General features: G+C 33.9%; 5 protein-coding genes across 18 annotated transcripts; 3 read left to right on the top strand and 2 right to left on the bottom strand.

Annotated features, from left to right (window-relative positions):
• Nucleotides 1-76: 76 nt before the first annotated feature.
• Nucleotides 77-1,850, bottom strand: Dhdds (Dehydrodolichyl diphosphate synthase subunit). 12 transcript variants are annotated; one of them, XM_066739250.1, is made up of 6 exons: nucleotides 1,740-1,850; nucleotides 1,069-1,254; nucleotides 846-990; nucleotides 617-765; nucleotides 361-545; nucleotides 77-295 (listed from the first exon to the last, which is right to left on the bottom strand). In XM_066739250.1, the coding sequence occupies exons 2-6, from the start codon at nucleotides 1,127-1,129 to the stop codon at nucleotides 83-85; spliced, it is 753 nt and encodes a 250-aa protein (XP_066595347.1). In that variant the 5' UTR covers nucleotides 1,130-1,254; nucleotides 1,740-1,850; the 3' UTR covers nucleotides 77-82. The 12 variants fall into 12 exon arrangements, with proteins under 12 accessions (XP_066595347.1, XP_066595338.1, XP_066595342.1 ...); XM_066739241.1 differs by having other exon boundaries at nucleotides 846-1,007; nucleotides 1,069-1,320; nucleotides 1,740-1,848; XM_066739245.1 differs by having other exon boundaries at nucleotides 846-1,007; nucleotides 1,740-1,848.
• A 103-nt stretch (nucleotides 1,851-1,953) lies between these two features.
• On the top strand, nucleotides 1,954-13,393 carry BRWD3 (bromodomain and WD repeat-containing protein). Of its 3 annotated transcripts, none has more exons than XM_066739235.1 (21): nucleotides 1,954-2,505; nucleotides 2,643-2,701; nucleotides 2,779-2,808; nucleotides 3,001-3,060; nucleotides 3,653-3,803; nucleotides 3,867-3,965; nucleotides 4,046-4,383; nucleotides 4,453-4,607; nucleotides 4,680-4,997; nucleotides 5,078-5,495; nucleotides 5,584-5,809; nucleotides 5,871-6,204; nucleotides 6,290-6,482; nucleotides 7,613-7,858; nucleotides 8,801-9,025; nucleotides 9,103-9,481; nucleotides 9,745-10,144; nucleotides 10,229-10,453; nucleotides 11,208-11,388; nucleotides 11,474-11,738; nucleotides 11,822-13,393. In XM_066739235.1, the coding sequence occupies exons 1-21, from the start codon at nucleotides 2,463-2,465 to the stop codon at nucleotides 12,943-12,945; spliced, it is 5,469 nt and encodes a 1,822-aa protein (XP_066595332.1). In that variant the 5' UTR covers nucleotides 1,954-2,462; the 3' UTR covers nucleotides 12,946-13,393. The 3 variants fall into 3 exon arrangements, with proteins under 3 accessions (XP_066595332.1, XP_066595333.1, XP_066595331.1); XM_066739236.1 differs by having other exon boundaries at nucleotides 8,798-9,025; nucleotides 9,757-10,144; XM_066739234.1 differs by having other exon boundaries at nucleotides 8,798-9,025.
• Nucleotides 13,394-14,675: 1,282 nt separating this feature from the next.
• On the top strand, nucleotides 14,676-16,163 carry Snup (snurportin-1). The gene is made up of 5 exons (XM_066739240.1): nucleotides 14,676-14,880; nucleotides 14,993-15,248; nucleotides 15,317-15,505; nucleotides 15,566-15,940; nucleotides 16,024-16,163. Exons 1-5 carry the CDS (start codon nucleotides 14,774-14,776, stop codon nucleotides 16,048-16,050), a joined length of 954 nt encoding a protein of 317 aa, XP_066595337.1. The 5' UTR covers nucleotides 14,676-14,773; the 3' UTR covers nucleotides 16,051-16,163.
• Nucleotides 15,937-17,690, bottom strand: LOC136780690 (uncharacterized). Its single transcript, XM_066739239.1, has 5 exons — nucleotides 17,370-17,690; nucleotides 17,091-17,299; nucleotides 16,591-16,979; nucleotides 16,355-16,529; nucleotides 15,937-16,283 (listed from the first exon to the last, which is right to left on the bottom strand). Exons 1-5 carry the CDS (start codon nucleotides 17,458-17,460, stop codon nucleotides 16,158-16,160), a joined length of 990 nt encoding a protein of 329 aa, XP_066595336.1. The 5' UTR covers nucleotides 17,461-17,690; the 3' UTR covers nucleotides 15,937-16,157.
• A 2,400-nt stretch (nucleotides 17,691-20,090) lies between these two features.
• Nucleotides 20,091-21,277, top strand: Sgt1 (suppressor-of-G2-allele-of-skp1). The gene is made up of 4 exons (XM_066738869.1): nucleotides 20,091-20,278; nucleotides 20,372-20,473; nucleotides 20,541-20,933; nucleotides 20,998-21,277. The coding sequence occupies exons 1-4, from the start codon at nucleotides 20,264-20,266 to the stop codon at nucleotides 21,103-21,105; spliced, it is 618 nt and encodes a 205-aa protein (XP_066594966.1). The 5' UTR covers nucleotides 20,091-20,263; the 3' UTR covers nucleotides 21,106-21,277.
• The last annotated feature ends 115 nt before the right edge of the window (nucleotides 21,278-21,392 follow it).

The following is a 21,392-nucleotide window of genomic DNA, read 5'->3' as shown; positions in this document are numbered from 1 at the left end:
ACTATTTCTTATCCATATTTCTATCCAAATTTTTGCCCAAAACCATAAATTTATCCCAGATATAAATGGAACTAAATATTTTCTATAGCTGTACCATTTTTTGAAGCATATTTGTTCTTTTTAGGTATAATTTTTTAATATAGGAAGATATTATTGGATTTAATAAATGTATATTGCCTTGTTCCTTGATTAATTGAGAATAATATCTTTGATAAAAGAATATTGCTCTAAGAAAGTCCCACACACTGAATTCTGGCCACAATACATTGACAAAATGAATATAAGTATTTGTGCACTGAAATTAATAAATATAAATATGCAAATCATTTAGTCAAAGAGAAAACAGAATTTTAGATTTACCTGCCACATAAGAAAGTCACTAAGTCTATGCTCTCCAGAAGTTCTTATAAGTAAATCAGGATCAGGTGATTTATAGGTATATAAACATTTCGAAAGAAGATCATCATTAATATCCTCAATTTTTATGTCAGTACTTTTAACACCGTCTAGTACATCTTTAATGGCATATGTTATTTCATCTCTTGCTATAAAAAAAATTTTATATATTAAAAGAATAATATATATATATATGAGAGTAGAACATAAATATATTTACATGTGTAGGCAAATGCAACATTCAGAATTGCATTATTATTGTCCTTTGTTAAGAACATTGCTTCTGCAATATGTCTTTTCACTTTATCCGGTATCAATGATAAATTTCCTATTACTCGTACGCAAACACCATGTTCCATTAATTTTTCTCTGAAAAGAATTGATTAAATTTAAAAATATAATTTATGTACATTTTTCTGCATTTTGAATTTCATAAAAAAAAAACTTACTTTTCATCCAATAATCTTTGAAATTTTTGACTAGCTAATTCCATTAAACAATCAACTTCTTCTTTAGTTCTTTTAAAATTTTCTATGCTAAATGCATAAACAGTTACTTCAGAGATACCCAAATCCATACACCATTGCAAAGACTCTGCTAATTTATCAAAACTATGGATAAAAGAAACATATAAGAAAAATTATTTTAAAATAAAAACATTTATTGACGTACCCTCTAGTATGGCCCTCAATTTTTTCAACATTATTTTTGTTAGCGTAGCGACGATTGCCATCCATGATAATTGCTACATGTTTTGGAACATGTCCAGCTCTTATAATTCTTACAGCTATATGTTGAAACCAATTGAGAGTATTATCACGTATCCAAGACATCTCATAAGTAAGTTATGTTTAGATGCTATCCAAAAAATATATTGTTTGAATCATAGATAGTGATAAATAGTGTAGAATGGTTCCAGTGTAACTATCAACATGAATGTTCATAAAAATACAGTCAAATGGCCTTGTTTTTAAAGAGCTAATTTAAATAATTATATATTTAAAAAGTAGGAATTGCATAATTGATTACATTTCCTTTTATTTTTACAAAACAATAGTTTTAGCAAAGTTATTTAATTTTTATTAATTAGATCTTTTAGCTTCTGTCATATTATTTAATTATTGACAAGTGTTAAAATTTTAAATGCTATTAAACTATACTATTTATATCCTTTTTCGTGTACGATTTATACAGTTAAATACATAAAAACCTGTTACAACCTATAAGATTTTAAAAAAATTATTTATGCATAAATTATTTCATATTTTTGGACATATTACAATTATTATATAGAAGTATTAAAATACTTAAAGGCCTTGCCTACTTTAGCCTTAGCCCTTTACTTTACTAGATGTGATAGACTGGTGGCGGCGAGTTGGCGTGTCAGGCCGAGGCGAGTGGCGGACGATGGTAATGCTTGTATACATGCATCCGCCATCCATGCGTATATGTTTTTACTACTACTATGTCTACTATACTCTGTTATAACTATATGCGGGCACGACTGGGAGGCTGGTGGAGGGGGGGGGGGAGGCGGTATCGGCCATCTTGTGGATATTGTGGCTCAAGCTCAAGCCGTTGAAGCCGTTCGTTCAAGCACTTTAAGCATTCAAACAGCAGGATCAAGAGACATCAAGACGTTTTTCGTATTTAGCTTTTCGTTTTTTGTCATGTACAAAGCTAGGGAGGGGATAAACTATAAAGAGGGACTACTTTATTGTCGTGGCATAGGCAGTAGGTTTTTGTGCGTGCGTGTGAGTTGCATTGCTCTACACTTGTGTGGTGGTATACTATAGTATATAGTACAGTAGCGTTAGAGTGTAGGGGAGAAGAGAGGCGAGGAGAGGTAGAGCGAGAGAAGTGTGTGTATAGCTAGAGACTGCTGGCTGGCGGCGGCGACTGCGCTTGACGCTTCTGTTTCTGCGAATGCGACTGTGCGACTAGACTACTTGGACTGATGTGAGATGGAAATTGAACTTGGAAATGGTTTATTAGAGCGCGATGAGCCGGAGAAATAAATGTTTTTCATCGTTTGTGAGTGAACAATAAACGGGAGGGGTCGAAAGATGGATGCTAGTAAGTCGAGGAACGAAGCTGTGATAGCACCAGGTAAAATATATAAGTTACGAGGCTCCGTGCCATTCTCAACAAGCAGCGCGCGACTCTGTGAGTCTGCCTGCTACTGTTTGCTTGCGTCGGTCGGTACTATGTCGCTCTCCTAGATAAAACAAACTTCTTCATTGCAGAGTTGTACTTCCTCATTGCGAAATTCCTTACCCAAGGCCCTTGTCAGGAAACAGCACAGGTAAATACGCGATTTGTATGAACCATGTGAGTCTTTACAAGCCATAATTCAACGATATTCTTCTACTTTGTTTTCAGGTGTTGAAGCGTGAACTAGAGCGAACTAAGGTAAGCTAAAACGAGTTTCGCTTGACGTTTTGCCGGGGTATCCCTCCACATGGTTTCCACGTGGTTTCTGCTTGTCAAAACATTACATTTCCAAGGTCATCGACCTCCGTTAATGACAATTTATACCCGCTCATCCAATCGATTTTTCGTTACTCGAGTTTAATTTTCCAATTTTTCTCTTTTCTTGTGTAGGTCTTGCCACAAAGACTTGATTGGGAAGGACACGCTCATAATCAAAGCTTCGAAGAATTGGTGAGAAAAACAGATTTTTTTTTCGTTTGCATGAGATTTTCTATCCGTCGGTTACAGCTTGGCCATTTGCAAGTTTTCTATTTGGAAAATTTCATATATGTATAAAGAGAGAAAGACAGAGAAATAGATAGTCCGTACGAAATATTCCATTCTGACGCAAAATAGCCTGGTAGACCAAGTTAGCCGATCTAGAAATCCCGGTAAAAACGATTCGCTTTTGGCTGCTTTTTGTTATCCCCCACCCATCTCGCCACAGTCCACTCACATCTCCCCACCCTAACCCTACCAATAAAGCTCTTTCGTGTCCCCGTCGTAGAAGCTAATGCGCAAGTCTTTCTACTCGACATCTTTCGACCAATCGTATCGTACTTCCAGCCATCTTGTGGAACTAATCAATGCTATATTCATACAGCATATTTATAGATATTGGCCAATGCCGCTCACTCGTCGACTTAGGGGGAGGAACTACTTTTTTATATATACTCAAATTTTAGCGGGAATAATTCACTGTACAGTTTTGGAGCAAATTAGCATACGAAATTGTATTGTGTATATATATTTATATCTATATTTAAATATGTTTTTTTTACAGGAACGAAAATATTCTCATATAGGACCTCAGCATTTGTTACAAATATGTGCCAGGATAGGCCCAATTTTAGAAAAAGAAGTGCCACCATGTATACAAGGAGCTATTTCACTTCTTGGTGCAGGCAGGCAGTCCTTACTGCGTACGAAAGACGGTAAATTTTTTATTTCCAAAAAGGATTAACAATTTTTTCTATTTACAGAAATGAAATTTTCAGATATTTTGTCTCGAGCACGTGGGATAACTACCTATTCTGGAAGGATAGGTGGAAAACCATTTTTGCAACAACCATATAGTTTAACAGTGCCTAATATTGGTAGGATGAATGACATTAATTTTTATGATCAAATAATCTCTTATTTATTACTATTTATGTTAATTTTTCATCTTTTTCAGTACATGTACTTCAAGGTAGAGAGAATTCTGGCCCTTTGAGTAGGAGAGAGGCAGTGCCAACTAAGTTTTACAGTAAAATGCAACTTTACAGGCATACTTTGGGCCATTTGTCAGCAGTTTATTGTGTTCTATATGACCGCACTGGCAAATACATTATTACTGGTGCTGATGATTTACTTGTAAAAGTTTGGAGTTCCATTGATGGACGTTTGATAGCTACTTTTAGAGGTGCATCAGCTGAAATTATGGATATAGCAGTAAATTTTGACAATACATTATTAGCAGCAGCTAGTTTAGATAAAATATTGAGAGTGTGGTGCTTTCAAACAATGTCACCTGTAAGTAAATATATGTTCACTCAAAATATTAATTATTTATTAATCATAATATTGTATTTTCAATTTCAGGTGGCAGTTTTATCTGGACATTCTGGAATGATTACATCAGTAAATTTTTGCCCCATTGCTTGTAATGGTATCTATTATCTTGTTTCTACCAGTACAGATGGTTCAGTCGCATTTTGGTCCCACACCAAAAAGCCAAAGGAAAGAGCTGTATTTCAGTAAGCTATGATTATAATGAGTATTTCATACTAGCGTATTAAAGGTACAAATAATTTTTATCCTCTTTTTAGAACAAAACCTATCCAATATCATGAAAAGATGAGGCCTGGTCAAGCCCAGATGATTTGCGCTTCATTTAGTCCGGGGGGTGCATTCATGGCAGCTGGTTCTGCGGATCACCATGTCAGAGTCTATGCTATGTTGGGGGATGAAGGACCAAGAAGAGTGTTAGAAATAGAAGCACATTCGGACACGGTCGACAGCATCCAATGGGCCCATCATGGGCTGAAGTTTATTTCTGGCTCCAAAGATGGCACAGCCAACGTTTGGCATTTTGAACAACAGCAATGGATTAATAAGCAGCTACTTATGACAACGAGGCTTCCAGGGTAGATATGAAATCACTATGTTGTTATCAATTATATTTTTTATCGTCCAAAATATTAACCTCAATTTGGGGATTGGATAGGGAACCAGAGCTTGAGGATGATACAAATAAAAAAGCGAAAGTGACAATGGTTAGCTGGGACGTCAGTGATGAATGGGTTATCACAGCCGTAAATGATAGTTCGCTTAAAGTGTGGAACGCAAAAACTGGAGAATTGGTAAAAATTCTTCGTGGTCACAAGGATGAAGTCTTTGTTTTAGAATCTCACCCTATAGATCCGCGTATAATATTAAGTGCTGGACACGATGGGCAATTAATTATATGGGATGTTCTTATTACCGAGCCTATTGTTTGCTTCCAAAACTTTATCCAAGGTCAAGGTAATGGAGCAGTTTTCGATGCAAAATGGTCTCCTGACGGCACAATGCTAGCTGCAACCGATTCACATGGTCATCTTTTAATGTATGGCTTCGGATCTGGAGTAGAGAAGCTGAAGATTGTATGTTACGCCACGTGAAGTCATGTTCATTTGTCTGGCATTTCTTTCCAAACATTAATTAATAATATGTAATTTTTGTTATTTATAGGTACCTAAAGAGCTGTTCTTTCATACCGATTATAGACCTTTGATAAGAGACGCGAATAACTACGTATTGGATGAGCAGACCCAAACAGCACCGCACTTAATGCCTCCACCTTTTCTTGTCGATGTAGATGGTAACCCTTACCCGCCGGCGTTACAAAGACTAGTTCCAGGAAGGGAAAATTGTCGAGGGGAGCAACTTATCCCGAATATTGCTGTTGGAGCTGGAGGTAAGTGAGATAAATTAAAAATGATTTATTCTTTGAATGACCGAGTTCTAAATTTTATCAGGTATGCAAGAAGTGATCGAAGGTATTCCTGTGCAAGAGCCGAGATCAAACATAGATAGGCTGATAGAAGCTCTTGCTCAAAGACAAAATATAAATGCTGAGCGCGAAAATGCTGGTGATGACAATAGAGAGGAGAATAACGCAGTAGGGGAGCAGCAGGTTCGGCAAATAGCTAGTCCTCGAGGTAGTAGGCCTGGTCTGAGGAGAGTAGGCGATGTTGAAGGTGTTCGACAAAGTAGTGGAAATTGGCAAAGGGACAACACTACACCATGGAATAAGCCAATTCTTGCAAGACCTATCAACCCTGCTCTTCGAGAATCTCAGTCGCAAGCGCTGTGAGTTTAGTTAAAGAAACGCCTTTTAGTTCTTTTTTTAATTCTTAACTTTGTTTAAATTGCTTATCTTTATTTCCCTCATAAGTCATGCAATGGCAGAGATGGAGCTGGAAACTTGGAGACGAGAAATGCGTAGGAGACCTCAGTCAGCATTAAATACCGCTACAAATGAAAATAGTATAAGCCGATTGGCAGTCCGAAGGCGAAATAGAAATACCAGGCACGGTTATAGGACAAGAGCAGCCAGAGGAGAAGAACAGGATGAGGAGGATTTTGAGGTATTCAACGAATTAAAGAATATTCCTATGACCAAAGGTCTTATTTAAATCTATGGGTTTTTTTAGACTTTCTGAGATAAAAAGCTTCTTATTATTTTAAAATTTTGGTGTTAATGTGGGAATTGCTAAAATAATTGTACTAGCCTATTAGGTGTTTCTTAATTACTAGATTAACATCAATTTATCTCAATATTGTGGTATCGTGAAAAGTTTGAAAACTCACCATGACTCTAAGATGCTAAGTTGGTAAACGTATAAAAGTATAGTGGGGACGCGCATATGAAGTTTATATAAAATTACAATCTTACGGTTGGTCGATTTGCCCCTTTTCTTATACTACGTGTTAAAATCTAGCATCTAACGTCTTCACTGGCAGAGCACACTAAGCTTTCTGCGTTCGCAGTACACCAGTATAATTATTTTAATAGCTTCTGTACCTACCTTGATGTTTAAAAATAATACAGGGCGTTTGGTTTAAAACACACAAAGTTGAGTTACCCATCGGTTGTGGCAATATCGTCGTAGCATATACCTATATTATAGTGTTTTAAAAGAATGTTTTTGTTTATGCGTCGACTTCCCCCATATATCATTTTATGAAAAAGAAATCCACAACGTAAACTCAATTAGAAGTCGCTCAAGTAACCTTAATTACTTTAATTTTAAAAATACGAAGAAAATCATGTTTTACGCTTCCGTTGGTAATAACATGAAGCTTTAATTTACTGACATCATTAATGAGATACAAAAGAAAAATCAATGTAGAACTCAGAAAATAAAAAATAAATATATATGATATATTTTATTGAATACTTTATATAAAAGTTTATTTACTACTGACCGCTGCTTTCGATTGTTATATAGGGCGTATTACTTAATTCGTTCCAGAGGATGGACGTACAAATTCATTTATCTTTGTAACTATAAAGGATCCATTTTTGTCAAAACCCTTGCTTGATTTGAATAGAAAGTACTTTTTAAAAGATGCTGTGGAGACAATATATCTCTAATGTTTGTGTAGATGAATGATATACGTCTATGTTTTAGGGATTGTTAAGCGGAACACTTTATATTGATATATACATTATACGTAAGAAATCCTAATAATCAACAATTACAAAATATTACAGAATTTGGATAATGGCAATACAACTGGGTCTTCGGCAAGTAGTAACAGCAACGATTCCAGCGCACAAGAAGATTTGTGTTCGGATAGTTCAACTTCGGATTCGAGTACAGAATACTCCGACTGGATTGCTGACCATGGATTAAATTTGGAACCTCCAAAACGTAGCAAACGTAAACCTGTTAAGAAACGTTCGCTTACACCTCCAAGTGATACTGATAGAAGACAAAGTCGTCGACCTCGTAAAAAGGTAAACCTGTTCTGTTAATCTTATTAAAGGTCTATTACAGTGTGATACTCGAAAAAAGTTGATCTACCTTTAAGGTTTTTTTTTTTTTTTTTTTTTTTTTTTTCAAGAAATGTTGCATATCTGGATACAATTCCTTTTTCTACAAAAGGAATACTTTTAAAAAATTACAAATAAATTTTATTGTCGCATAAAAATACATATTTATGTAACAATTAACACAAAATAAAGAGCTTGAAAAAATGCATGCTGCTACTAGGGATCATCCGAGCCTTCTAAGTGAACTAAAATGAAAAATTGAAACAGATTCTTAATTTGTATGTATTGCTATTGTTTGAACCAGAATTATTATTTTATATAGTAAATGAGCAAATCGACAGTGCTTATTTCAAAAGTATTTGAGAAAAAAGAATAATTCTTTTTTTCTTCGTAATTTTATAGACAAAATTTGATTTCTCATTTAAAATGGTTAATAATTTTGGTTTGAATGATAATCATGCATATTTATATGCCAAATATGTGTACATTTTTCAGCCAAATTGATTAAGTCACGTTTTAGAAATAATTTCTACTAAGTTCAAGAATGTCATTTTGAAGAACCCGCTTTTAAAGTTTTTGTAAATGAAAAGTTATCTAAAAAGGGTGCTGCTCAGATAAGTTTTTAGTGCTACAGTATTCTTTTACTCACATACTGGTGGCCGCGCACAGCGGTTTACCGCACAGGAGCTGAATGTGTGTGCACGCAAATCGCTCCTACTTTAACATTAACTGGAAATTGACTTTACTAACGAATAGATATAAAATATATAATATAATACTTTTAGAAAGTGAAAACAAAAGTCGATTTTTTTACCGATTACACTGTAATAGCCCTTTATCATTATCTCGAAAACTGTGTTTTATAAAAAATATTATTTTAATACAAATTACATTTTTCCTCAGCAGACGGTATTCCCAGATTCCTTTCAAGTAGGAGATGCGTTAGAAGCTTTCCGTCCTTCGGAATGGCTCACAGAAGTCATACCCAGAAAAGCACCCTACTATCCTCAAATGGGAGATGAAATTGTTTATTTTCGCCAAGGTCATCAGTTTTATTTAGACGCGGTTAGAAATAAAAAGGTTTATGAGCTTGGGCCGCGTTGTGAACCTTGGACTAAAGTTAATATAAGGGTAAGGATTAATTGCAAATAATTATTTGTATTGAATTGATCTATCATCATCTATTAAATGATCGTTTAAAATTTTAGGCTCAAGAATATGTAAAGGTAGTCGGTATCAAATATGAGATTCGTCCTCCTCGTCTTTGCTGTCTGAAATTAGCACTGATGGAGGACGATGGTCGTTTGAAAGGAGAGAATTTCACTATAAAATACCACGATATGGCAGATGTATTAGATTTTTTAGTATTAAAGCAAACCTTCGAGACAGCATTGGCACGAAGCTGGTCAGAAGGAGACAGATTTCGGTGTATGATCGACGATGGATGGTGGATGGGACAAATTCAATCTATGGAGCCCTTGGACGAGGACTTCCCAGAATCTTTCTTTATGTGCTTCAGAGTTAGATGGGACAATGGAGAATTCGAAAGGATGAGTCCTTGGGATCTGGAACCTATAGACGAAGAGAGTAAGTTGGTGAATCTCTACAGTGTACACTACAGGTTGAAAATGTCGAAGCGTTATTATTAACAGTGAGGAAAAAGAAATCAAACTCACTGCATTAATGATGTTTCGAATCTTTTAGCCTGATGTGTATCTTTTTACAGTCTCATTCATTAGAAACGTCTTAAATTGCATACATTGGAAATTATAATGTACGTAAAATTTATATGATTATACATATTTCGAAGTTTGTCAGACATGGCTGATGAAATTTTTGTATTTTCTTAGGACTCCCTGCAGAAGTTGGCGGCGCTGTCCCTGTACTTCCTGAGGAGATACAGGCCATTTTATATCAGCCGCATACTGAAGAATGGCCTATGGGAGATAGAGAAGCTACATGCCGTAGAATTATTCGCGGGTTGGACCAAGTTATGAGTTTGGCTATTGCCGAGCCATTCGTCGCTCCAGTAGATCTCAATATATACCCTTCATATGCCATGGTCGTCGAGTATCCTATAGATTTATCGACAATTAAAGCTCGATTTGAAAATCATTTTTATCGCAGAATTACTTCTGCTCAATTTGATGTCAGATATTTGGCAACTAACGCTGAGCAATATAATGAACCCCACAGTCAGATTGTTAAAAATGCCAGAATTGTTACGGATCTTTGCCTTCGTATTATAAAGTAAGTTTTCTCAATTATTTCGATTCCGTCTGTATGCTTTGATAAATAATGAAATGACAATCTCAATACATATATTTTGTACAGGGAAAATACAGAGCTGGATGTGCCAGCAGTTTATCATCAGCTGGTTGATACGTATCATTCTTCAGAGTCGGAAATAGAAGTCGACGATAATAAGCCATCTACGAGCACACAAAGAACCAGCGGTAGAAATTTAAGATCCCACCAGGAAGTATCGCAAGATTGGACCTTAGCTTGTAGACAGTTATTAGAAAGTTTGTGGCAATGCGAAGATTCGATACCGTTCAGGTTTGTTGGCTTTTATATGTATATATATATATATAATATATATACAGATTACATTCTAAACGTCCGAGTTAAATGGTAGATTTAATATAATATTCTGAAAAGTTCTTCAGATAATCTAAAAAAAATTAATGACGTTAATGCGATCTCTTCGATATAATCTAAGGTTAAATCAATAAGATCGACAAAATCTAATTTTTAAGCTCATTTTTTTGTACAAAACATTTTTGTCGAAAATGCTATATCCTTAAGATATACAAAGTTTATAGATAAAGTGGTATAAGGAGATATTGGGTTATTTTACCATAACGTCCAGAATTTTGCTTAATTTATTATTAAACGTAGTAAGAGTGAAAGTATTTTAGAGAAATTGATATTTATTTTCAATAGTGATGGCTAATAAATTAAATGGATGGAAAAACTAATGCTTTAAGATTTCGTTAAACTGGATAGTAGAAAGTGCTATATTCAAATAATCCGAATCATACATGCCGTTGTTAGAAAAAAATGTATTTATATACATATTATGCTACCTGAATAAGTTCCAGCGAGATCCTAGAATTTTCAGTCAATTATTCACTTGGTATTCAAATTATTTTTCCAAAAAAATAAGAATTATTTCAATGGACTCGAAAAGTTCATTCTATTTAAAAATAATTAATTGAGACTATATACAATTTAGTCTACTACTTAGTGATTCACCATTATTATTACATATTTAAGGATTTACATTAATTATTTTGTTTCCATATAATAGAGAGCCTGTAGATCGATTGGAGCATCCAGACTACCATCAAATCATAGATACACCAATGGATTTACGTACAGTAAAGGAAGATTTGTTAGGTGGGAATTACGAAACTCCTGCTGAATTTGCCAAAGATATGAAATTAATATTTACTAATAGTAGAAATTATAATACAAACAAACGTTCAAGGGTAGGATATATGAATTTCACACTTTAATTATAATAATATTATAAATTAACGATAAGTTATATGAGTTTATTTACGTTTTGTATAGATATATACTATGACTATAAGATTGTCAGCGATGTTTGAGGAGCATATGCGAAGGATTATTTTGAATTGGAAATCAGCAAGGCGACGAAATAACAGTACCAAATTTACTGCGAAAACCAAAGGCAAAAAACAAACTACTCGCTTGACTAACGGAACTGCGAAAGGAAAATCTGCTGATACGGATGATGAGGATGAAGATATTAATACTGAAGATGACGAATATTCATTACCAAACCAAAGGAAGTCAGTCAACGAATTTGAACCTGGTAATGATATTAGTATTTATGATTCATAATAGTTACAGCTCGCAAAGGTTGAGTATTATTTATTTAAATACAATTGTTTTTAGGTCCATCGAGAATAATGAATGGTCATGCAAAACGTTCTGGCAGCTCGTTGCGTCCCACAATAAAGCTGCGAATTCCGAGATCGGCAGTAAAGAAAAAAACTAAGGACAGTGATAGTGATGCTAGTGACTCTGAATTTGATGATAACAGCAGCTGTGAAAGTGCGCCAATGAGAAGAACTAGAGCTAAAAAGGCGGCATCCAGCGTTCTATCAAGTGCCGACAGTGATTCTGGAGAAGTTTACAAGCCAGGTAGTCGAGGCAAACAAACAAGAAAAAATCGAGCAAAGAATGTCCGATCCAGAACGAAATCAAAGTCGAAATCTTTTTTGAAAATAAACAAGGAAGAATATGATGAAGACGAGGAAGAGGAGGGGGAGGAGGAAGAAGAGAGACGGGAAAAGTTTGACGAAAGAAATCGAGAAAGGAAAACTAAAGTTAGCGACGAAGAAGAAGAGTCCACAAATGAATCTTCCGAAGGAGAGTCGACAAATGATTCTTCTGAAGAAGAAAGCGAGGATGGGGTCATAAAATGTAGACTACGAAGGAGAAATTTGGTACACCATAATGGCAAAAATAAGAATCAGATCAAAGAAGAACAGGAGGAGCAAGAGGAAGAAGAGGGAGAGGAAGAGGAGGAGGAGGAGGAGGAGGAGGAAGAGGAGGAAAATGTCAACACCAGAAATAAGCCAGCTTCCAATGAGTTGGAATCGAACGAAGATTCTGAAAGTGGTGATAAATTTGGTGACATTGTTGATAGGGATTCTGAAACTAATGATAAGTCTTATGTAATGCCGAAATACAAGAGAAAGGCTCGTGGGCTTGTGAAAAACGCCGATAATGACGATGAAGATGACGACGATGACGAGGATGATGATAATGATGAACCAGTGGAGAAAAAAGTGACAAAATTAACTAAGAATACACGAAGAAATATAAAACGTCCTCGATATGCGGAGGAGAGCGACGATAGTGGTACGTCCCCAGTAAGGAATCGTAGAAAAATCAAACGACGCTCTTACGCTGAAGACAGTGACGATGCCGAGCCTGGAATTAGTATCAGCAGTAGGGGACGAATAAGAAAGTTAACACCACGGGCTCGTGCCTTTTTATGGGATTCGCCATAGCATTCGATTCATCGTATTGGTTGTTTAACGTTCTCCCCCTCTCCCATGGCCCATCCCCTCGAAAGGGTCAATTTATCATTAGCTAATTTATAGACCTTTACAATTCTGCCTTTTTATTTTAAGAAAGAAGGAACAATTTACACTTCATTCATACCCACCCCCCATTCATATAGCCTAATTTAATATATTATTAACGAATAGCTAAAATGGACTAACGCGAGGATATTCGTATTTATACTTCCATCGTTATCAGTTATCATTAAGTCTTAAATTTTTACACTTTTTTGACTGATATCTTCCCCTAATTTTGTACATAATGTCTTAAAACTTTAGGAAAACAGATTATGTTAGAGTTTACATAAAGCACTAGTTTATGTTGTATGTCATTTCTAATATTATTTAGGTAAGAAACGGACGATTGCAAAAATAAATCGTTTATTAAATTTTATTCTGTTGTTGGCAATGATGTGTTACAGTACCTGGAATGATTTTTATGTGCAGGGAATAGTTGTTTAAGAATTAGTGCTTCGAGAATCGGCAATTTTAATTCACCTCCAACATTTTCTTAACCAATACACACTTAGTAACACTATAGACAATTCTTTTTTTTCATTCTGATAGATAACATATTCTCATTGTAAATTTTATGGAAAGCAAAATGGAATAATCTTGTTTTTTCTACTTTAGTACAATGGCAAGAATAACAATGTGTGCTTTTGTGTATTTTGAGTATGTAATGACTATTTTGAAAATTAATTTATACATACATTGAACTAGTAAAAATTATGATTATGTTATTCAATTAATTGTCGAAAAGTTGCTAAAAGTAATACAGGTATAGAATTTTTTTCAGGTTTCTATAACTTAAATGGAGTTTCAAATATGTAATAGTATAAATGAATAAGACAGTTATTTATTAGCAAGATAACTTAGGTTAAGGGTAATTGCAGCATATTGAAAATTTTAACTGTCTTGGACTATTGTGATATTAGTTTAAGGTTATTAAATATATATCATATTTTTTTAACTAAAGAATATAAGCCTTGAATAAAAGTGAGTCATATCATGTGGGCTCCATTAATTATAATAAATATCCATGAAAAATTATTCATTAAAAGATAATCCTTGGTCATTTCATTACATAAATTTATTGGGATTACAATATTGTTTTGTTTACATTACAGATTGCAAATTTTTTATGCAAGAAAAAAAGAGAAATATCTAAAACCTTATTATTTTGTAATTCCACTGTCTCAAATGGAAATTTCACTGTTTTGCATTAATGTACATACATATATGTTATTCCTTCCACTTTTAAAAAAATTATTGACAATATATATAACAATGTATTCATTTCAAATTTTCCTTACCTCATCTTACTTTTTACTCAATTTTAAAATAAACAAAAAGAGACCTTTTATTGTGAATATAAGTAATATAAAATTATCAAATAGAGAACATAATGAGTCACGAAACGTGGTAAATAGTTATCGTATAGTATGTAGTTATTCTAAAGTAGAATTAGATTGGAATAGATCCAATCATACCATGAGAGCCATGAGGCATGAACGAACTGGCGCGCCGCGTGACTCGCGAGCTTAAATACATTTCGAGCGACATTTAGTGGTAAAGTAGATTACCAAATGATAAAATGACCAAATAATATTTTTTAACTATTGAGAAATGCTCCGCGAGGTGGCCATCTGGCGGTATTGTGCCAAAGTGGGGAACGTGGAACGGTGGAATAGAGATGGAGAGTGCGCTGAAGCGAGGCGGCCCGAGAATTCCGGAATTTCACGCTAATTAATCACTTCCAATCTCCAGGACAATGTTTTGTAAAAAGCCTATTAAAAAGTACAAATATAGATTAGAGACTGACCTAGATGATACTCCTCAAGAAATTCGACGTCAACGTTTATTGCAATCTCAAAAAAAGTAAGGTTTTTGTGTAAAAACATGATATAGCTATTCACATTTACATTATTTTTAGTGAATTATTGTATCAGAAATTATAGTTAATTCCATATGAGATTAAACATAATTATAGGAGTCGAGATGCAGCATTCAATATTGGAAGGGGAATATTGGAAGAAGCTTTTAATTCTGAAGAAGAATATGAAGAGGAGGAAATGGAAATTGACAAAAGCAATAAATGGAAATGGCACACTTTTAAACGCCATAGAAATTATGCGAATCAGTTAATGTTGTCAGAGTGGATGATGGAAGTACCACAAGATTTCTTAGAAAAATGGACCTTAGTTCCTTGCCCTCAAGGCAGAAGAACATTAGTTGTAGCTTGTAAAGTAAGAAGATCTTAAATTGACTTAAAAAATATTACAAGAAAATATATACTAGTGAACAATTTTTCCAGGGTATAACAAAAGCTTACAATAGAAGAGGTAACAGACTTGGAAAATTTCATTCAGCTCTTCCTGGAGGAAATCCAAATGAGTACAAGAGTAGCTGCACCATTTTGGATTGCATATGGTTTACAAAACAGAAAGCTTATTTTGTTTTGGATGTGCTGGCGTGGTCTAACCAACCTCTTACCAATTGTGATGTATGTAATCCTTGAAAACTATTGGAAAGCCTATTTTGGTTATGCTTTATTTTATTTCAGACTGAATTTAGATTTTTTTGGCTAAAATCTAAGCTATCTGATATCACTGAATTGCAAGAGAGAAGTACATATAGAAATACATTTCCTATGTTTCTCTTACCTAAAATTAATTGCAATGAAAATTTGGATGAATTTTTATCAAGTCTTACTGCTTTACCACCACTAGATGGAATATTATTTTACCATCGCGATGGATATTATGCAAAAGGTCGAACACCATTAGTAACATGGTTAAAGCCCTTTATGCTGTCAGAAATTCTTTGTATTTCTGTACCACCATTTCTGGGTGATAAGCCAGAAGGATACATCGATTTAAGGCAATACATCCTTAGTAATGCTTTGAAGAAAAAAAAGAAAAAATCTGAAGAAGATCTAGTAAGTAATTACTTTTATTTAAAAAATTAATAAACTAAAGTATAATGTATAAATGATTTTTCGTCATATTTGCTTCTTTGTAGATGCAGGTTGTTGATAACGTTGACTGACAGTTGAACTTTTGTTTTGACATATAGACGAACATTTTATAAAAATAAGATATAGATATAAAATAGAATAATTATACTAGGCTTATAATAAGCTTAAATACAAATTCTTAAGATTCCATGCGATTTTCTGTCCCTATATAACTACCACTCATTTGTGCATGTAGAGCAGCGATTGCTTTTTCATTAAAATATAATAAAACTCTGTGCATGGTGTTAAGACTTAAAACTTTTACCTACAACAAAATAATTAGTATATTTGTAATATGGTTGTATTTTAATGCAATGGAGAAAAGAAATTAATTACTTTATTTTCCATCACACTTGCACTGGGAAGATCAATTCTGTTTAGAGTACACAGTCCTAGCTGCAAACCAGCAGTATGCATCATTTGGTCATGGAGACATCCAAAAAATTTTTCTATATGGTATACGTTTAATACTATTTCTAATGTGCTGTCATTTTCTTCATAGTCAGTAACACTGAAAATTTGTGATAAAATGTAAAATATAATTTATTTTCATATAAAAGTACAGAACTTACGCATTTAACATTGTTATTATAGCAGCAAAATCAAATTTTGTAGTTATGGTATCCATAGGTGACAGCTCAGGTACAATATATTTTAGTTTAATAAGGCTTTTTTTAGATGAACTTTCTTCTTCGTTTTGTACAAGAATAATCAGTGTAAGCCACATCAAGTCATCTTGCTTAGCAGGCAATGCAATAATCATACAATCAAACAGGTGATTTATTGTATTATGAACAGCATTTATGCAGCTTTTACTACCACTACACAATAACAAAGGTAATCTAACAGCATTTCCAGTTTGAACAGTGCTATGAGTAGTTTTCCAAGATAACATAATACCTTTGTAAATAGTCTTTACAATGTCTTTTTCTCTCCCAATGGTCTTTGCAGAAACTTCAATCTACAAATAAACTTATGAAATATTACATACAATTTAAATTACATCAAAATATTATATCATGTTGATTCATGAAATGTGAAAAATAAAATAACTATATCATATTGATTATACCATAATTCCTGGAGGGTCTACAGGACTTAATATAGAAGCAATATCTTCTAAAACTGAAATCTTGGCTTTATAGCTTACATCTTCTTGCTTTAAAGTATTGGATATTTCTTCATTTATTTTTTTTGCATATAATTTTAATTGCACTTCTGTTGTTTCAAAACCATATAAACATGAAACTCCAAAAATATTCCAAGTGTGTTTTGACAGGACTATAAATATTAAACTATTTAAAACAATGAGAATTGACTGATATGTATTAGAAATAATAATTAGACGTACCTTCTAAAATATTTGTAATTTGATCTTCATCAGGTGAAGAGATAGGAACAGAAAATGATTTTATTTCATTTGCTTCAATTACGGTTGCCATCCGTCCTCTTTTATTAACCTTACGGGGACGTCCGGGAGGATTTTTAAATTTATCTAGGATTTTCAAATTGTCCAAAAGTTAATTTTTCCTAGTTTGCTATTACTCGTAAAAGACTGACTAATAAATATTGTTAGAGATCGGAGTAATTGGATTAATCTAACGGCCGTATTCATATTCGGTCCTTAAGGAGCTCCTTAGTTAAGGGCTGCGTTCCGTTATTACTGCATGTAATGGAAGTATACTGCAACTTGCAAGTATACTTCAAATCGTTCCGAAATAGCTTGCAAGTTGCAGCAGGATGAAACGGGAGATTGCTCGTGGCAGGTAAAATAATCCTTGCCGGTAGGCGGCGCTGATGTTTGTAAAAGTCGAAAATTCCATAAAGCCACTAACGCCATCTGTCGGATGCGAATGAGAAGCACTTTGTTAGGCACACATACCATTACTGTGGTGCGAATGCGTGTGCAACCTCCTTCGGATACCATCGCTCAGCTTCGGACATCTTCGCTATACATCGAGTTCGAGAGAGAACGGCATAGTTTTATCGGATCTCTCTCTCCCTCTCGATCTAACTTTCGTTTAGCCGAAGAGCCGAGTAAAATTCCTTTTCGTCTTGCTTCAATCCTCCTCCATCTTTCAAACCTCAGATTCGAGTTCGATTCCATCCAATACATTTTTTTTTATTGTAGAATGTTTTTTTATTGCCATGAACATATTAGATTAAAAAATATGTAAAAATGGGGTTTTAATATTCCATAGTTACGCTCAAAATATTCTTATAAAAATTTAATTTTTATTTCGTTATCAATTCAAATAAGTTATTAATGATTACTATAAATATTCTAAAACTATAAAAAATGAAAAAAAAAGAGTCAGAGAGGTCTTGAACCTGGGCTCACCGGTTCCAAAAACCGAGACATTACTACATGCGCTATAAAAGACTTATTGATATAGATGATAAACTTGCATAAACTTTATAACTACAAATTCGCGTACTCTCCATGTTACACAGATACAAGTATACCTTCTTTCGATATATTTATACTTTATACCGTGAAATTAAACCAAATGTATGAAAATATTATTAGGTTAATTTTATGGCCCTAGAATCGTTAATACATTTTCTATAAATTCGCCGTGTTGACTCTTAAATTAATTTACAGAGACACGTAAAACATTAATTTGTTCTGTTTAATTAATAACTGTATGTTTAGAAAAAAAAGCTTGTAATTATACAGAAATATTAATTTAAATAGTCGAAGCGGTGAATTTGTAGAGTAATAAATATTAACGATTAAGATCACTCGCGCGTTAAACTATGCATGTAATGGAACGAGAAATACAATCTTTTCGAAAGAAAACCCAAGTTCTAAAGGGAAATGAAAAAATACGTAGGTAATAAAATGGCATGCGAATCAAATGTAAAAGTGAAGTGTTCTATGTTTCTCTTTGCGTTTTAAATATTATTTGACACTTCAAAATTACTAATTCAGTCATAAAGCAGGAATTGATTTATTACAAATTTAAAAGATGTCTAAATAATATAGTAGATGTCTAGGGTCATATAATTAACCTAATAATATTTTCATATATTTGGTTTAATTTCACAGTATAAAGTATAAATATATGGAAAGAAGGTATACTTGTATCTGTATAACATGGAGAGTAAGCGAATTTGAAGCTATAAAGTTTATGCAAGTTTATCATCTTTATTCTTAAGTCTCTTATAGTGCATGTGGTAAGGTCTCGGCTTTTGGAACCGGTGAGCCCAGGTTCAAGACCTCTTTGACTCTTTTTTTTTCATTTTTTATAGTTTTAGAATATTTATAGTAATTATTAATAACTTATTTGAATTGATAACGAAATAAAAATTAAATTTTTATAAGAATAATTTGAGCGTAACTATGGAATATTAAAACCCCATTTTTACATATTTTTTAATCTAATATGTTCATGGCAATAAAAAAACATTCTACAATAAAAAAAAAATTTATTGGATGGAATCGAACTCGAATCTGAGGTTTGAAAGATGGAGGAGGATTGAAGCAGGACGAAAAGGAATTTTACTCGGCTCTTCGGCTAAACGAAAGTTAGATCGAGAGGGAGAGAGAGATCCGATAAAACTATGCCGTTCCCTTCCCTCTCGAACTCGATGTATAGCGAAGATGTCCGAAGCTGAGCGATGGTATCCGAAGGAGGTTGCACACGCATTCGCACCGCAGTAATGGTTGTGTGCCTAACAAAGTACTTCTCATTCGCGTCCGACAGATGGCGTTAGTGGCTTTATGGAATTTTCGACTTTTACAAACATCAGCGCCGCCTACCGGCAAGGATTATTTTAGGACCCTGCGCCTTGAACTCAAGTTCTGTTTATGAATCCCGGCCATAGTTGTTACTTATATTTCCGACCGACTTAAGCATAGGTTATCTTTTTCTATTACTATTAGATGAAAAAGAACAATTGAGACTTTAAGTCAGACTTAAATACAAGTAACGACTATGAATACCGGCCTCCGTCAACTCCGTCTCCTTTCCAGTTTCCTCACTCCCTACTTCTCTACTCAACGCCACCAGGTGGCTACAGCGCGGAGCAATCTCGGCAATCTCGCTGTCAAGTTATTGCCCGCGTTGACAGGAGTGACAGAACAAGCACTTAGGCAGGTTAGGCTAGGCACAGGAACAGAGTGAAGTTAACCGAACCACACATGAATCAATTTCCCGCTGTATGCGTATCGATATAGAGGCATTGATTTTTTCATGAATATTCGAGAACAACGAACGGATTTGTGATGTTTCTTCGAAAATGAGTCAAAGCGAGGTACGTAAATAATATTAGAGACAAATACTTTACGTATAACACTATAGAATTAAATTTATGGCAATTCTATCTCTAATTTTTTATCCTTTACAGCCAAGAGTCAGGCACGAATGGTACCAAACAGAGACTCATGTGGTTCTAACAATTTTGGCTAAAGATACAAATGATGTAGTCATTAATCTTAAGGAAAATGTAGTGGGTACTTCACTTATGCTCATTAAATTTTATAGATATATAAAAGTAATTAATAAAATATTTTCAGCTCTCTGTGTCTGCCAAATTACCAAATGGTCACAATTACAATTTACAGTTAAATTTAGCTCATTCTGTAGGAGAATTTTACTACAAAATTATGCCGTCTAAAATAGAGGTGAAATTAACGAAGAAGGATGGAATACAATGGACTGCTTTAGAAGGAAATCCTGTTACCCAACAAGTATTGAAGAATATACCTCAGGATTTATCTGTTATTGATCAATCACCCAAATATCCTAGTTCAAGTAAAAAGTCTCGAGACTGGAATGAAGTGGAGAAAGAAATTAAAAAGCAAGAAGCAGATGAGAAGCTAGAAGGAGATGCAGCCCTTAATGCACTATTTCAACAAATTTATGGCAGTGGCTCAGATGAAGTTAGACGTGCTATGAACAAGTCATTTGTAAGTATATGTATATTAAGTAAAATATGTTTAAATATTAAATATTTATCTGTTTATTAAATAGCAAGAGTCAGGGGGAACTGTTTTGAGTACTAATTGGTCTGAAGTAGGGAAAGATAAGGTTCCTGTCAAAACACCTGATGGAGTGGAATGGAAACAATGGAGTAAATAATTTAATCAGAACAGATGAGCTTTTTAGAATCATTGTAACTATAAATTTGAAGTGAAGACTATTACATTTTTTTTAATTAGCATGACGAATAAGAAAATAATGAATAGTATATAATAATATTAAATTATCTATTGTATATTTTGAGAGAACAAAAATAAAAAATTCTATTAGATACTATAGTTTCATATTTGCTGTAACCAGTTACATGCTACATTCATCTTTTTGACATTTGTGGGACTATTCAAATCCTATAATTTTGTGTTTAAAATAAATTCCAGGAGATACTG

The sequence above is a fragment of the Prorops nasuta genome, unplaced genomic scaffold (genome assembly GCF_024137725.1).
Source record: "Prorops nasuta isolate Cenicafe-Biocafe unplaced genomic scaffold, Cenicafe_Pnas_1.2 PNAS00019, whole genome shotgun sequence".
NCBI lineage: Eukaryota > Metazoa > Arthropoda > Insecta > Hymenoptera > Bethylidae > Prorops > Prorops nasuta.
Note: the sequence above shows the minus strand (reverse complement) of the source record. Positions and strands in the feature narration are given on the sequence as shown.

Excerpts from the sequence above, each read along its gene's own strand:
- Dhdds (XM_066739241.1), bottom strand. The coding sequence starts at position 1,229 with ATGTCTTGGATACGTGATAATACTCTCAATTGGTTTCAACATATAGCT. Across the intron at positions 766-845 it reads CAAAGATTATTGGATGAAAA|AGAAAAATTAATGGAACATG; the intron begins GTAAGTTTTTTT and ends AATTCTTTTCAG. Across the intron at positions 296-360 it reads GTGACTTTCTTATGTGGCAG|TGCACAAATACTTATATTCA; the intron begins GTAAATCTAAAA and ends TATTAATTTCAG.
- BRWD3 (XM_066739234.1), top strand. The coding sequence starts at position 2,463 with ATGGATGCTAGTAAGTCGAGGAACGAAGCTGTGATAGCACCAG. Across the intron at positions 2,702-2,778 it reads CTTGTCAGGAAACAGCACAG|GTGTTGAAGCGTGAACTAGA; the intron begins GTAAATACGCGA and ends CTTTGTTTTCAG. Across the intron at positions 11,389-11,473 it reads ATACAAACAAACGTTCAAGG|ATATATACTATGACTATAAG; the intron begins GTAGGATATATG and ends CGTTTTGTATAG.
- Snup (XM_066739240.1), top strand. The coding sequence starts at position 14,774 with ATGTTTTGTAAAAAGCCTATTAAAAAGTACAAATATAGATTAGAGACT. Across the intron at positions 15,249-15,316 it reads CATTAGTTGTAGCTTGTAAA|GGTATAACAAAAGCTTACAA; the intron begins GTAAGAAGATCT and ends CAATTTTTCCAG. Across the intron at positions 15,941-16,023 it reads AAAAATCTGAAGAAGATCTA|ATGCAGGTTGTTGATAACGT; the intron begins GTAAGTAATTAC and ends GCTTCTTTGTAG.
- LOC136780690 (XM_066739239.1), bottom strand. The coding sequence starts at position 17,460 with ATGGCAACCGTAATTGAAGCAAATGAAATAAAATCATTTTCTGTTCCT. Across the intron at positions 16,980-17,090 it reads TAGACCCTCCAGGAATTATG|ATTGAAGTTTCTGCAAAGAC; the intron begins GTATAATCAATA and ends GTTTATTTGTAG. Across the intron at positions 16,284-16,354 it reads CAAGTGTGATGGAAAATAAA|GTAAAAGTTTTAAGTCTTAA; the intron begins GTAATTAATTTC and ends ATTTTGTTGTAG.
- Sgt1 (XM_066738869.1), top strand. Across the intron at positions 20,474-20,540 it reads TTAATCTTAAGGAAAATGTA|CTCTCTGTGTCTGCCAAATT; the intron begins GTGGGTACTTCA and ends AAATATTTTCAG. Across the intron at positions 20,934-20,997 it reads GTGCTATGAACAAGTCATTT|CAAGAGTCAGGGGGAACTGT; the intron begins GTAAGTATATGT and ends TTTATTAAATAG.